General features: G+C 36.9%; 1 protein-coding gene across 5 annotated transcripts in view; it reads right to left on the reverse strand.

Moving 5' to 3' along the window:
* The window catches only part of INPP4B (inositol polyphosphate-4-phosphatase type II B), an 837,221-nt gene that overhangs the window by 238,037 nt on the left and 583,135 nt on the right, over nt 1-16,049 (reverse strand). For all 5 annotated transcript variants that reach the window (XM_003257752.4, XM_030816186.1, XM_030816183.1 and 2 more), the window contains exons 10-11: nt 12,191-12,302; nt 2,026-2,098 (exon numbers count right to left, since the gene is read on the reverse strand). In XM_003257752.4, the coding sequence (XP_003257800.1) occupies nt 2,026-2,098; nt 12,191-12,302 (185 nt within the window). The remainder of the gene's footprint in view (nt 1-2,025; nt 2,099-12,190; nt 12,303-16,049) is intronic.

The following is a 16,049-nucleotide window of genomic DNA, read 5'->3' on the forward strand; positions in this document are numbered from 1 at the left end:
GAGGTGGAGCCTACAGAGGCAGGCAGGCCTCTTTGAGCTGTGGTGGGCTCCACCCAGTTTGAGCTTCCTGGCTGCTTTGTTTACCTAAGCAAGCCTGGGCAATGTCGGGCACCCCTCCCCCAGCCTCACTCCCACCTTGCAGTTTGATCTCAGACTGCTGTGCTAGCAATCAGCAAGACTCCGTGGGCTAGGATACTCTGAGCCAGGTGCGGGACGTAATCTCCTGGTGTGCCGTTTTTTACGCCCATCGGAAAAGCGCAGTATTAGAGTGGTAGTGACCTGATTTTCCGGGTGCCATCTGTCACCCCTTTCTTTGACTAGGAAAGGGAACTCCCTGACCCCTTGCGCTTCCTGAGTGAGGCAATGCCTCGCCCTGCTTCGGCTCGCGCATGGTGAGCTGCAGCCGCTGTCCTGCACCCACTGTCTGGCACTCCCTAGTGAGATGAACCGGGTACCTCAGATGGAAATGCAGAAATCACCCGTGTTCTGCGTCGCTCACACTGGGAGCTGTAGACTGGACCTGTTCCTATTCAGCCATCTTGGCTCCCCTCATATCTATTGTTTTAACAACTTTATGAGTTATATAATTAGGAAGTCAAACTAAACAAGAGCTTCACGCTGTCTTCTAGTGTTTCTTGTTTTGGATAATACATGATCCAATAGCTAAAAGAAATTTACAGTCATGTGTAGTTTGACAAGGGGATATGTTCTGATAAAGTAGTCATTAGGCAATTTCATTATGGTGCAAACATCATAGAGTACACTTACAGATACCTAGATGGTAGAGCCTATTACACACCTATGCTCCATGGTATCGCCTATTGCTCCTAGGCTACAATCTGTATAGTATGTTACTGTGCATAAAACTGTAGGTAACTGTACCACAATGGTAAGTATTTATGTACCTAAGCATATCTAAACATAGAAAAGGTACAGTAAAAATGTGGTATAAAAGATTAAAAATGGTACATCTGTAAAGGGCACTTACCATGAATGAAGCCTCCAGGGCTAGAAGTTGCTCTGGATGAGTCAGTGAGTGAGTGGTGGGTGAATGTGAAGGCCTAGAACATTACCATACACTACCGTAGACTTGATAATCAGTGTACATGTAGGCTACAACATTTTAAAAATCTTTTCTTTCTTCAATAATAAATTAACCTAGGATTACTGTAACTTTTTTACTTTATACACTTTTAAATTTTCTTAACTTTTTGACACTTTTATAACATTTAGCTGAAAACACAAATACATTGTGCATCTATACAAAAGTATTTTTTCTTGTTTCCTTATTCTATAACTTTTTCTTATTTTTACTTAAAATTTTTTTTTTTTACTTTTTAAATATTTTTGTTAAAAACTGAGACAAAAACACGCACCTTAGCCTAGGCCCACACAGGGTCAGGATCATCAAGATGTTACTAGGCGATAGAAATATTTTAGCTGTGTTATAATCTTATAAGACCACTGTCATATATGTAGTTGGCATTGACCAAATGTCATTATGCAGCACATGATATTTGTTTTTTGTTTGTTTTCTGAGATGGAGTATCACTCTGTCTCCAGGCTGGAGTGCAGTGGCGTGATCTTGGCTCACTGCAACCTCCGCCTCTCGGGTTCAAGTGATTCTCTTGCCTCAGCCTTCAGAATTGCTGGAACTACAGGCATGGGCCACCATGCCCAGCTAATTTTTGGTATTTTTAGTAGAGACAGGGTTTCACCATGTCAGCCAGGATGGTCTCAATCTCTTGACCTCGTGATCCGCCCGCCTCGGCCTCCCAAAGTGCTGGGATTATGGGAGTGAGCCACTGCGCCCAGCTGACCATATTTGTTTTGCAATATAGCTAGTACATTTATGTTTCCTGTGGAATTGTACAATCTCCCCCCATTCTGCTGGCCCCTTATGATTTCCTAGTGTATTTACTAAGCTTCACAAACAACTGTGAGAATGCTGGTTCAGTGTTGATTTTACATAAAATTAAAATTCATTTTCACATGAAACTAAGTATTTAAAACTGAGTTACATACCTGAATTCAAAAAAGGTAAGTTATCTTTTCCACTCACACTTTCTGGGGCTGTACATTCACATAACAGGGCACACTAGGAAAAAATGTAAAAAGAAAAAATTTGAAAACAATCAAAATAAGAAATGATATTATTTTATTTGCAAAACATAAGGCTATGCACATGGTTTCAAAAAGTTTTGAATAAAATACTTTTTAAAAACTATTTCTAGCTTTATCTTTACTATGAAGAGTGTTTAACTTGTGATTTACTTAAATGTACATATAATATACTTATATAATTGTAGAGGGTACTCAGGGAAAAAATTAAAAAGAGAAAAATCATTATCCTCAACATGCTAGTGATATGTTCCTAGCACAGTAAATCATATTTGACAAGCTGAATCATTTTGTATTTCTTTCACCTGAGCTAATTTCAGATCAATAGAAAGCAAATTATTTTCTAGAGTTTAAGTAACTGCAACTTTAAATAAAAGACAAAATATGTTGAAGCCACTAGTTATATAGGGCAAAAGCTCATTTTGTCTCCAGCAAAACAATGCAAGCACTTGCTCAAAAAGTATGAGGATCATTTATAAATAAGCTGATCTCTGGAATCCATAATGAATTGATTAAGCTCCTGACCTTTACAGTACTGTCAGTTTCTCAACAGAAAGAGAGAAGAGATACAGAAGAGCACAGAGACGTGTTCCTAGTGAATGAACCATGATGGGAAAGAATGTCCCAGACAATTCCTCACTAAATGCGGTACTCTCCCTCAGCTTTCTATGAAACTGTAGTGGAAAGAGGAAACAAAATTCTTCTGGCCCCAGGAGTTGGACGACGTCTATTTTCACATAGGCAGACTCTAGCATTTGTGTCTTCAAATGAGTTTCCTTTTATCTTTAGAAAAAAATATGGGGGTAGGAGTGGGGAAAGGGAAGAGGAGAGTGAATTTTAGAGCAAATATACCCAATATAAACAAGTAAATGCAAACAGAACAAAGCAAACATACACACAAAAATTGCAGAAAGTTCTTTTGGTGATGAGGTCTAAGGGAACCAGCCATCCTTCTGTAAGTTCTGCATGGCTCTGCTCAAGGGGTTCTGAGGGCTCAGACAAGCTTCTCCAAGGCTCTATCAGCCTTGCTTGAGCTATTTCCCAACTGTTCTGTCTCCCTCCACCTCTCCTTCCCCAGGCACTGGCCCTCTTTAAGAATCGTGTACACTGAGATCACTTTTAACAATGGAATGTATACATTCCTCAAACATTTTGAGGAAGAAGACAAAGAATTCAAAACACTGATTTAAATGTTATTTTCTGTTTTCTTACAGTCTACTGCTTATTCCACAATCATAACATTCATCACATTACTCAGTAAATTTTTTGATGGGGTACAAAAGTGCCTTCATAATTTCTTTATTGAGGTCCTAGTTGACTGAAAGAACGAATGACTGAAAATAGCTCTTAAAATTTGATGTTCTCTAAATCACATTTCTGACCACCCAGAAGTCAGAGGTGCACTTCCTCTAATCCACAGCAAGTTTGGAAATGCACTTCCTAAATCACTAGAATGATGTTAAATGATACTAGAAATACATAAAATTTTAATTTCTCCTATTTTCAATATTTCCTCTAATTCTTTTAGCCTATACGGGGCTGTTAAAATAATTTTTCGTCAATGTTATATTCATCATATCAGTGTTCTACTCTATAATGAATAATAACTACTTATTTAGCTCAGAGTCTTATGGCTTACAGGGGAGTACACGATCTGTTTCTCCCTGCCCCATGAATCTCGGCCCTCAACTCCAACCACTCCTCCTCGACCCCTTGCTCCAGTCACATTGGCCTACTTGCTGCTCTTTCAACACAACAAGCATGCTGCCACCTCGGGGCCTTTGCTGTTGCTATTGATGCTACCTAGAATTCTTATTCCTGACATAGATCCCCATCTCACTCCCTTATTTCCTGAAAGTTTCAGCTCAAACATCACATTATCAGTGAATCTTTCCTTAACCAACATCTAGTATAAACAACCATGCCAAAGCACCACCTATTCCTTTTACCCTATCTTTTTTTCTGTACAGAATATAGCACCAATCAATAATATATTACCTGTTATTTTAATTGTTTACTTCCCCTGAAGGCACCATCTGTGTCTCTCTGGTTCATTGCTGAATCCCCAGAACCTAGTAGAATGCTTAGAACTTAGTAGGTGATATTTTTGATAAATGAATGATGATTATTTGCCTAAAAATATTCTCTATAGGTTAAGGCTGATTATAATGTTTTCAATCTTATATTTGGAGGAAATAAGGGGATAAGACCTTCTGAGACTGGTCCCTAGCAATTCAAAGACTCCACCTTTCCTCTGAGCACTGCTGATAAACTACAGTGAAAACAGTACTTCAAAGAACAGGAGCAACATGGCCTGAGAAAAGCAGAAGGTTTTCAGAAGGGGATGTATTCCACTTATACTATTTTTGCTGGTATCATGAATAAGTAAGACATTTTCTTTCCTTTTGTAGAAATCACAATCCCTTTGGTCACTAGTGCTATGCTGCATTCCAATACAACACAGATCTTAAACTAATAGGAGAGGCAAGGAAGGGGCTGAACTAAACTAAGCCTCTCCTATGCCTCACTGGAGGATGCTCCTAACAATGCTTCAATCCTGACAGGAAGCTGATCATCTCTGCTGCAGGCAAAGAAGGGCTGTGCTCAATGGGAGGACTTTTCCTGTCTCAAGCAATCCTTTTGGCTGTTACTTGTTGGGTTTTCTCATTTTTCACCTGATTTGATTATTTGATTCCTACTTATCCTTTCTCTAATAGCATTGTCTTTGACTACTTCGAAAGTTATTCTGTAAGTTTCTTTATTTTTCTTCCACAGTCCTACACTCTTCACTACATGCCATCTTATTTATTGATCCACCAATTGTTATGGAGTTATATGCAGCCACATATTCTCTCTTCTATAGGATGATTTTTAGCTTTACTTCTTTACTTCTTTAAAGTAAAATTGACTTCATTTATTCGTTTATTTATGAGTTAGACTGTTTCAGGCACTGGGGATAAAGGAGGGAACAAAAATGGACAAATAGTTTTGTCTCATGAAGTTTAATACTAGTGAGGAAAATAGACCACAAATGAGATAAATTCGTAAAATATATATATGTAAAAATATATATATATGACATTGAACAATGACAAGTACTAATCACAAAAATAATACAGAGAAAGGAGACAGAAAGCTTTGAGGTAGACACTGCAATCTTAGATAGGGTTGCAGGAAAGGCTTCAGTGAGGAGGTGACATTTCTGCATAAAGACCAGAAGGAAATAAGTGAACAACAAAATTACCTGGGGAAAAACACTTCAAAGGTAGGTGGGAAAACAAAGTGCAGGGGCCTTGAGTTGGCAGTGTACCTGAAATGCTCAGGAACAACAAGGAAGACAATGTGACTGGACTGTAGTGAGCAAAAAAGAGGAGTTGGGGAGGAGGTCAAAGAAGTAATGAAGTAGCCGGGGTTGGGACGGGGAGACTCCTGTAAGACTGTGTTTGGTCACTGAAGGGCTTTGAGTTTATACTTTCAGAGAGTTGAGAAGCTGTGAGAGGAAAGACATGTCCTAAGTTTCATTTAAATAGGATCACTTTGTTGCTCTGTTGAAAATAGACTGATGTAGTGACATGTGGTGGCAGATCGGGGAGAGAAAAGGAAAAAATTGGGGAGACTTTTAAGTCATTACTGTAAATATCCAGGTGATAGACAACATTGGTAGCAGTGAAAGGGCCAAAAGTTGTTAAATTCTGGTTTCATTTAAAAGGTGCAGTCAACAGGATTTGCTGACATATTAACTGTGAGTTTATGAGAGGCAGAAAAGAGTCAAAGATGACTCCAATAAAAGAAAAAATGTTTTGGGTATATAATGCAACATTCATCTACTATGTTAGTTTCGAAAAAAGACAATTTTAGTATTTCTCTTGTAATTTTTTCTTTCTACTACTATGTGGTTTTAATGCTTTATCTTCTATTTCTATGTGTGTATATATTGAAGTTTGAAACAATCTAATATGGTAAATGACCCTCTGAGCAATCTTCCCTTGATAATAAATATGTGTTCATAATATGATTTATGGAAACAAGAAAAAGAAAGCAAACGTATGTGAGAAGAAAGAGCTTGGATATTCACTTATATTTTATTCCATGCTCTGGAATTTAAGACTCAAGATTAAAATGTAGTATTTTATATAAAGGTACTGTTATGAACTATGTCTTCCAAAGTTCACATGTTGAGGCCCCAGCCTCCAATATGACTATATTTGGAGATAAGGGCCTATATTATGGAGGTAACTAAGATTAAAAGAGGTCATAAAGATGGGGCCTTAATACTACAGGGCTGGTATTCTTACAAGAAAAGGAGGAGATACCAAAACACTATCTCTCCCTCTCTCCCTTCCTTTCTCCTTTCCTCTCTCTTTCTCTCTCTCTCTCTCTCCCTCCCTCCCTCCCCCCACTTCCCCTTCCTGCTTACACACAGAAGATAGACCACCTGAGAAGGTAGCAAGAAGGCAGCCATCTGCAAGCCAAGTAAAGAGCCCTCACCAGGAACTGAACAGGCTGGCACCTTGATCTGGGACTTCCTAGCTTCCAGAACTGTGAAAAAATAAATTCCTGTTGTTCAAGCCATATCGTTTATGGTATTTTGTCATGGCAGCCCAAGCTAAGCAATATCAGTATCACTCTCTTATTTACGTCTACATTTGATAACATGTGTCACCTTCATGGCACATGACTATGGTGCTAATAGAAGTTTCATTCCTTTGTCCCTAGCTCATGCAAACCAATGAAAGCAATGTTATTTTAGGAATAACTTCTATTTCAGTTACTTTCTCTTTCCATAATGACAGTCGTTCATGTCTCAAATCACCATTAGTAACAGATAATATTAATTGATTTTCTATGGATTTTTATTTAGCAGATGTACAAGGGTCCGTGCATTTGCAGTTCTAAAAAACACTCTAGGTGATTCTAATCACACTTTGAAAAACGCTGAGATAAAGTTATTTACACAATAAATATCATGCATGTTGGGCCTTACTATATATCTCAAACATTGACATTCTTAAAGATTGCCAAGAGAGTTTACAGTTACTTTATTAAAAATTTGCAAAAAGGTCAAGGTTTACAAATAATCCAGACAGGGCAGAGCTGATGCCAAAATGTTTGATGTGTTTACCATTTTAGTCAGCTTATGACTCACACATGGTGTGTACTGCCACTGCCACCTCCTATTTCTGGAACAGCTCAGTTAAGTCTTTTTTAAGTTCATGTTCCTAAGCCAGAAACACTATGTAGGATTTGGGTGGGGGCATATCTCTAGGTATCAAGTTCTCCATTTATGAAGAGTATAATTCAGTTGTCACTACCTTATACTGTAGTGACACAGTCTGGAGTCAAAGGGTGGGCTAGTTTTGAGGAAAGTGGAAAAGTGGCTGGTAATATATTTAGAATCAGAGAAAGGAGCTCTACTTTGAAATGGGAAGTGTTTCTGCTACTGGTCTCCTGGTACACAGTTACAGGTCTAGGCATAATTATCTGCCTATTTCTGCTCTTTGTCCCCAGTTTAGCTTCCGAATCCTCCTTCCTTGATCTTGATGCAAGTATTCATGTGATAGTGACAAAGATGAGTCTTACACAGAACTACAAAACAAACAAGGATGGAATGAAGGGATCCAGCCCTAAGACAGGGTTTTGAATGCACAAACCCAAGAAAGTCTGCTCCAAAACTTTACCATGGCCCTGATATTAGTTAATAACCTGATTTAAACCTTGGGCATTCTTAAAATATTTTTATAATGTGGGATATATTCCAAGGAGAGGGGAGGGTAACAGAGAAGAGCAAGGTTTAGGGTAGCAGAGAAGACCCTAGCCTATTCTGGGAAAAAGAAAAAAAAATTTTGAAAGAAAATCTTTGATATTTTTGTGAAGTTAATAATTTGTTAAGTGTTGGATAAATACCATCTTCCATGCAGCAGTTTCCTGGGTAAGAAAAATCAAACATGCTCCAAGATAAGAGACACTAAACCAGAAAATAAGTCACAATGGGCCTTTTTTTTTAATGTTCATTTATAAAGCTTTTCTTTTACAATCAAGAACAAGACAAAGATGTCCATTCTTACCACTTCTATTCAATGTTATACTGAAAGTTCTAGCTGGAACAATCAGACAAGAAAAAGAAATAACAGGTATCCAAATAGGAAAGGAAGAAGGGAAATTGTCTTTGTTTGCTAATAATGCGATCTTTTATGTAGAAAACCCTAATGACGCAACCAAAAGAAAAAAAAATCAGTTAAAACTGATAAATTCAGTAAAGTTGAAGGATATGCAACCAACTCACAAAAATCAGTAATGTTCTTTACACTGACAACAAACTATTTGAAAAAGAAATTAAGAAATCAATCCCATTCACATTAAAAAATACTTATAAGTAAATTTAATCAAGGAATTGGAAGATCTGTATACTGAAAACTATAAAACATTAATGAAAAAAATTGTAGATAACACAGATAAATAGAAAAGTATCCCATGCTCGTGGATTGGAAGAATTAATACTGTTAAAATGTCTATACTACCCAAAGCAATATACAGATTAAATGAATCCCTATCAAAATTCCAATGTCATTTTTCATGGAAATAAATGTTAAAAATCCTAAAATTCTTCAGAAACCACAAAAGAGCTTGAAGAGTCACAGTTATCTTGAGTAAAATGAACAAAACTAGAGGAATCATGTCAGCTGACTTCAAAGTCTACTATAAAGCAAAGCTATCATAATCAAAATGGCATGTTACTGGCATAAAAACAGACACACTGACCAATGGAACAGGGCAGAAAGCCTACGAATAAATCCACACATATATGGGCAATTCGTTTTCAACAAAGGTACCAAGAACACAGAATGGAGAAAGGGCAGTCTCTTTAACAAATTGTGTTGGGAAAACTAGATGTCCACATGCAGAAAAATAAAATTGGACCCTTATCTCATGCCATGTTCATGCACAAAAATCAACTCAAAATGAGTTAAAGACTGAAAAATAAGCCCTAAAACTATAAAAGTACTAGGAAGAAAATATTTAAAAATGCTCCATGACATTGTTCTGGGCAAGATTTCTGTAATATGACCCCAAAAGCACAGGAACAAAAGCAAAAATAAACAAATGGCATTGTATCAAACTAAAAAGCTTCTGCACAGCAAAGGAAACAATAAGGAAACAACTCATGGCTTGGGATATATTTTATTTGCAAACCATACACCTGATAAGGAGCTAATATTCAAAATATGTAAGAAACTCAACTCAATAGCAAGAAAACAACCCAATAAAAAATGGACAAAGGACCTAAAAAACACTCGCAAAAGAAGACATACAAATGGCCAACAGATATATTTAAAAACGCTCATCGTCACTGATTACCAGGAAAATGCAAATTAAAACTATAATGAGATACTATTTCACATATGTCAGAATGGCTATTATCAAAATGATGAGAGAGGCCAGACACGGAGTCTCACGCCTGTAATCCCAGCACTTTGAGAGGCCGAGACAGGCAGATCATGAAGTCAGGAGATTGAGACCATCCTGGCTAACATGGTGAAACCCCGTCTCTACTAAAAATACAAAAAATTAGCCGGGCATGGTGGTGGGTCCCTGTAGTCCCAGCTACTCAGGAGGCTGGGGCAGAAGAATGGCGTGAACCCGGGAAGGCAGAGCTTGCAGTGAGCCGAGATCACGCCTCTGCACTCCGGCCTGGGCGACAGAGGGAGACTCCGTCTCAAAAAAAAAAAAAAAAAAAAAAAAAAAAAAAAAAAAAGATGAGGGATAAGTACTGGTGAGGGTTTAGAGGGTGTAAAGTAAAGGGAACCCTTATGCACTGTTGAGAATGTAAATTAATACAACCATTATGGAAAACAATACGGAGGCTCCTCAGAAAACTAAAAATAGGACTACCATAAAACCCAGCAATCCCACTCTGGGTACTCCAAAGGAATTGAAATCAATATGCCAAAGAGATATCTGCACTCGTGTTCACTGCAACATCACTCACAATAACTAAGATGTGGAAGCAATCTCAGTGTCCATCATCAGACGAACGGAAAAAGGAAACGTGGCATATACCCACAATAAAAAAACTATTCAGCTTTGAAAAGGGGGAAAGTTCTGTCATTAGTGACAACATGGATAAGCCTGGATGATATTATGCTAAATGAAACATGCCAGGCACAAAACAAATACTGAATCATCTCATTTATATGTTGAGAAAGAAAACAGATTCTTGGGACCCCAAACTCACTATGTCGGAAGGAAAGTTAAGATTGGGAACTGAAACACACAAAAAATCTGCCTTTGTTTTTTTCCCCCGACAAACAGATAGCTGCAATGATAGAAGGCCACATCTCTCCCCAGATGCCATCCTTCACAAATTGCTCACAAGTCTTTGTGGGCCCCAACTCTTTCAGAATATATAACCCCCTATAAAATAGCCTTAATACAGAGTTTTGTTGAATCTCACCCTAACAATGTAAATTAACAGCTTATATTTCCACAGAGAGGGGACAAGGACAAGACTAGAAAATCATCCCTCTGCCCACCCTGAGACAAACACATAATTGACTTCTTTTAAGTAAAATGTGGATTTACTGAATATGAGAGGAATGCATAATTGACTATTCCTCTTCTCCCTTTCACATATAAAATGTAGATTCACTGAGCACTAATGAAAGCCTCACTATGTGACCACTTACCTCATTGCCTACCCTCCCCCCTCTTTTTTCCCTCTCTTCTTCCCTTCCTGCTTACTCTTTCTCTTTTACCTATCAGAGTCCACAAAACCCTCTTTGGAAAAGGCAGGGGTCACAGATGCTCCTCTAATTTGTGTTTTTTCCCAGGTGCAGCCTCAACCTTGGCAAAATAAACATCTAAATTAATTGAGACCTGCCTCGGTCGTTTTTTTAGCTTACATTTGTGGAATCTAAAAGAGTCAAACTCATAGAAGTAGAGGGCAGAATGATGGTTACCAGAGGCTGGGGGAGGGAAAGTTTAGGGAAATGAGAGGTGCCCATCAAAGGGTACAAGTTTCCATTAGCCAGGAGGAATAAGCTTTAGTGAGCTATTGAGCAAAATGGTTACTATGTAATAGTCCATTGTAGATTCCAAAATTGCTACAAGGAGAAATCTTAAATGTTTTTACCACACACACAAAATAAGTATGTGAGGTGACAGATTTGTTAATTAACATGATTAATCATTCCATAATGTAAATATATATCAAAACATCACATTGTACCCCAGAAGTATATACAGTGATTGTTTATTAAAAATATTTTTTAAAAAATGCTCATTTATTAAAAGGTAGAAATTATAGTGTATAAAATTCATTTTCCTAAAAGAAACTACTAGCAGTTTCTAAGTCTACCCCATGTGCTTCAATGGTCTCAATAAAACAGGCAATTGCATTTCTAAGAAAGAAATTTAGGCTAATATTTATATAGTTTCTCTGCCTTAGTGAAAAGGAACAGAAAGAGACAGAATCCTGGACACATATTTATATGCATCAGGCCTTTATTCTGTGTTTCAGGAAGCAGCTTCTCCTTTGGTTGCCATTGTCCCTCCTCCAGAGTTATTCCTTCAATGAATACTATTTCCTGCTTCTCTCTCCACAATTTCGTAAGGCAGGAACTTCTTATTAAATCTGCCCTCCTTCACGTAAAGGTGAAATACAAATTAAAATCGCATATCTTTCCAAAGAGGGTTTTGGGAGTAGAGAAAAAGTTATTTTGGGCAATAGCCCTCCCAGAATCTTCTGGCATCTCACATAGAATTAATTATAGTAAAATGCGACAATGATCAATACTTTTGTTCCAACTGAGAAGAGGCAGTGTCAACCAGGGAGCTGGCAGGGAAGAGGAAGGTGCTTCTGAATGGAGCATTGCTTTGCATAGTTCCAAGCAAATAGGCCCTCTGATTCAGAGGCTGAAACACACATATTGTATTCCAATTTCAGAGCTGTTGTCTCATTTAGGTTTTGATAATGAGATTTCAAACCCCACAGAGATGTTGGTGAGACAGGCATCTGGCAAAGCTGATCATTTTTAATTTAATTTGTACAATGAGCAGACTGAGATCCTACCTTTTGTCCCTGTACATCTGTGGTGATGTGGTCGGCGTCCCCATCCTCAATCTCCCCCATCTTCACGACACTGACTTCTATGGTGCCAACCACTTTGCCACCATCTGAAGTTCTGCAACAAAAAATACACGAAATGGAAAAGTAAGAAGCTTCTCTCTCCCCCAAAAATATCCAAAACACATTTGTTTCTGAAAACCACTAGCATTGTTATTCACTTAATAAGACAACATCTGCATAAAACATAGCAAAACATGTTAATAGGGTAGGTGTTTTTTGTTTTTCTGTGTGTGTGTGTTTTTTCTTTTTCTTTTTCTTTTTTTTTTTTTTTTTGAGACCAAGTTTTGCTCTCGTTGCCCAGGCTGGAGTGTAATGGCGTGATCTCAGCTCACCACAACCTCTGCCTCCCAGATTCAAGTGATTCTTCTGCCTCAGCCTCCCAAGTAGCTGGGATTACAGGCATGTGCTACCACGCCTGGCTAATTTTGTATTCTCCATGTTAGTCAGGCTGGTGTCAAACTCCCAACCTCAGGTGATCCACCTGCCTAGGCCTCCCAAAGTGCTGGGATTACAGACGTGAGCTACTGTGTGTTGTTTTTAATTTGAAATTAAAATTATCCATGAATGTGTGAGGTAAGAGCACAGACTGTCGAAAAGTACCTTAGGAAGAAGAAACCTCCTAAATGTTCTCAGAGGTGCCCTCAAGGAAAGAACATTGTGTCATAAATCAATACCCCATTTGGAACCATCAAATCTAAAACAGCATAAACTGCAGCCCATCTATACTAACTGCGTGAGATACGTATGTGCCTATCACAGAAACTGTGGCCAAGTAAAATAGAAAAGAATATAAATATTCTTATCTTCCTCTATGACCGGGCTATTGGCTACAAAATCTGACTTTGTGCCTTTTCTCTAACATTTTTCTTTACAAGCTACTAAGTAAAAAAGATTCTCTCCTAGCAAACATAAGAACATGTAAAGCAGAACATAACCCAAAGCTCATTTAGTACAACTCTTTACTTTTTCAGATGAAGAAACCGAGACTCAAAAAGATGGAAAGACCCTTCCAAGGTAATGAAGTGGCAATTTCAGGTTTCTATCTACTCCAAGTCATCGACAACTCTTTTATATTCAATGATAATAATATGAGATTTTCACCATCATTATTTTTAGCAGCATAAAAATTTTATGTTTAGCAATAATAGTGAAAGCTAAAGATAAGTTTAAGAGCCACACTTTAAGATTCTCTAGTTTCCTTTTCCGAGCAAGAAAAATACAGAATAAATAGTGCCATTATACCATGGAAACACTGCAACATATAATTATATTTTTCCCTTGAGCCTTTTGTGAAAATAGGTAGCAAGCCACCTCATAGATATGATGTGTTGCTGTAACTTCTATTTAAGTAGAATTGACTGAATAGTCATGTGATGTCTCATTTTCTTCATTAGTCACATCTTTCATGAAATTTGTTTTCAACTTTTAGCTGAACACCAATGTTATCTTTCTTTTAACTAATTCCTTCTAAATGCTGCTTTTTTTTATTATTATTAAAAGTGTCAGAAAGGAGAAAGGGCAATTCTATGAGTAGTTTACCAAAATGCTAATTAAAATAATCAATAAATTAGGTGAAAACAAAAACAGATTCTATTACTAGATAAGCTACAAATTAAAACACAACTTTTGAATTATGTTTTTAGGAAAATTAAGAGAAAATTTCTGATAGCATGTACACAGCTGATATCATAGTGCAATAAAATAAAATTAAAACAAAAATAAAAGTTACTTATTGTTAAATAGATTTTTTACTAAAATATGAAGTGAAATGCTTCTTGGTGATTTTGAAATCAGTGGAAATTATAACGTTGACTCAGTTGTTTGAAATTAATATAGAAAGCAAGTATTTATCGCAAAGAAGATGTGTAGGCAGGTGACAGTATGATCTGTGAAGAAAACCATATTAAGTCCAATTCTGGGATGGCTTTAAATAATGCATTATATCAGTTTTCCAGTGTGTCATATTCTCATTTGAATACGACATAATAACTTGTCAGAAGTCATGGTGCAGCATGTTTCTGTATAATTCTTCAGTACTTAGTAGTTAAATAAAGCATATAATAAGAACCTTCATGGGTACTACTTAAAAATTAATTTTATAGGTATTTGCAGATTTCTTTTTCATCAAAACTGCTTATCTATAAAAACTAAACAAGTTTTTCTTCTCAAAAGACTTGTTTTAAACTTTTTACTTGGGCAAACTAAGTTAGCTTAATTGCTAGAAGCACAAGGACTATGTATGATATTCTAAATTTTTTCACTGAACTAATCCAAATAATGCACCTACTGATTTGAAACAGAAGGGCTGTGTAATAAACCGTATATGTCATATTGGTTAAAAGTGTGAACTCAAGAGTCTGAGTTATCTGCTAGCTGTGTGACTTTGGGCAAGTCATTTACCCACATGAATCTTTGATTTTCTCATTTGTAAAATGGAGATGACAATAGCCTTGTTTTAAGAATTAAATTTTGGGAGATAATTAATGTAAAGCGCTCAACACAATGTCTTACACAAGATAATTGCCACTTCCACCCCATCATCCTAATAGTAGTATTGGAACAGTAACAGTAGCAGCAAAAACAGAATTGCTACTGTTATTAATGTATTCAATTATATTTAATTTGATGCTCTCAAGAAATTTTACTGAAACCGATATCTGAGACTATAGTAAAAGGCTACAGGATCTCATGGCATATGCTATCTCAACAGTGATTAAATGCTTACTGGGGATACAAAGACTTTGTAATAAGAGGATGTTATGATGTTTACATTCCTAGGTGTGCAGAGAACATAAATTTACTAATTACAATGCAAGTGTATCATTCAAAAATACTAAAGTAGATGAATAATCAATGAAATATGGGAGTAAACTTTGGAACTATAGCTCTATCTATTCCCTTTCTTAAAGCATTTGGCTACTTTTTCAATGATTTTCCTTCCTTTTGGGTTTCCTATTTTTCCTTATCTTCTATAGGCTTTCACTTAGTGCCTGGGTGGAATCAAAGCAAGGAACATGTTTAATCTAGTGATGCTATAGAATTCTAGCATAAATTTTTCCCCAAAACCATTTTGGATGGGCAGCTTTTTTACATGCCCTAAAGCATGTTTCCTCAATTGAACTTTGTGGAAAAAGCGGAATGGTAAATCCAGGTTATAAACTAAAGAACTAAACCCAAGACATCCAAAAGTATGGTTCACCCTGTCACTGAACTAGAACGTAAAATGTAGCAGCCATTCCCTATTTATTCTGTTAAAATTTACCATACAAAGAATACAGATATCCACACTTCTTGTCAGTTAGGAGAGTCACAAATGAAATATCTATTTCACGTTTCCAAAGATTTTTTCAAAGATGACTTAAAGATTTAGGAAAAAAAATTCTTAAATGCTAAATTATGCTTTCAATTTATCACCTATCAAGTTAGAAAGGCTAGTAATAATAGCTTAATCATTATTCATCACCAAAATTCTACTGAATTTCACCTTACGGAAATTCATCACATCTGCATAGAAAATATATTAAAGAGAGTTCTGTGCTAGGAATCAAGAAATCCAGTTTCTACTTCTGACTCATCCACTAACTAGCTATGTGACTAAGTGCGTATCACGTCAGTTCTCTGGATTTGTTTCCATTACTGCAAAACAAAGAGTTGGTCTCTAAAAGCTGTTCCATACGATTAGCACTCAAACCCCATGCTCTAATCACTCCTGTGATTTCATCATAGGGCATCACAGATTGATATGTACTCAACAAAAATCTCGGGTCAATTCTAGCGTCTCTTCCTCACTCTACACCTTCCC

The sequence above is a fragment of the Nomascus leucogenys genome, chromosome 7b (assembly GCF_006542625.1).
Source record: "Nomascus leucogenys isolate Asia chromosome 7b, Asia_NLE_v1, whole genome shotgun sequence".
Lineage (NCBI taxonomy): Eukaryota > Metazoa > Chordata > Mammalia > Primates > Hylobatidae > Nomascus > Nomascus leucogenys.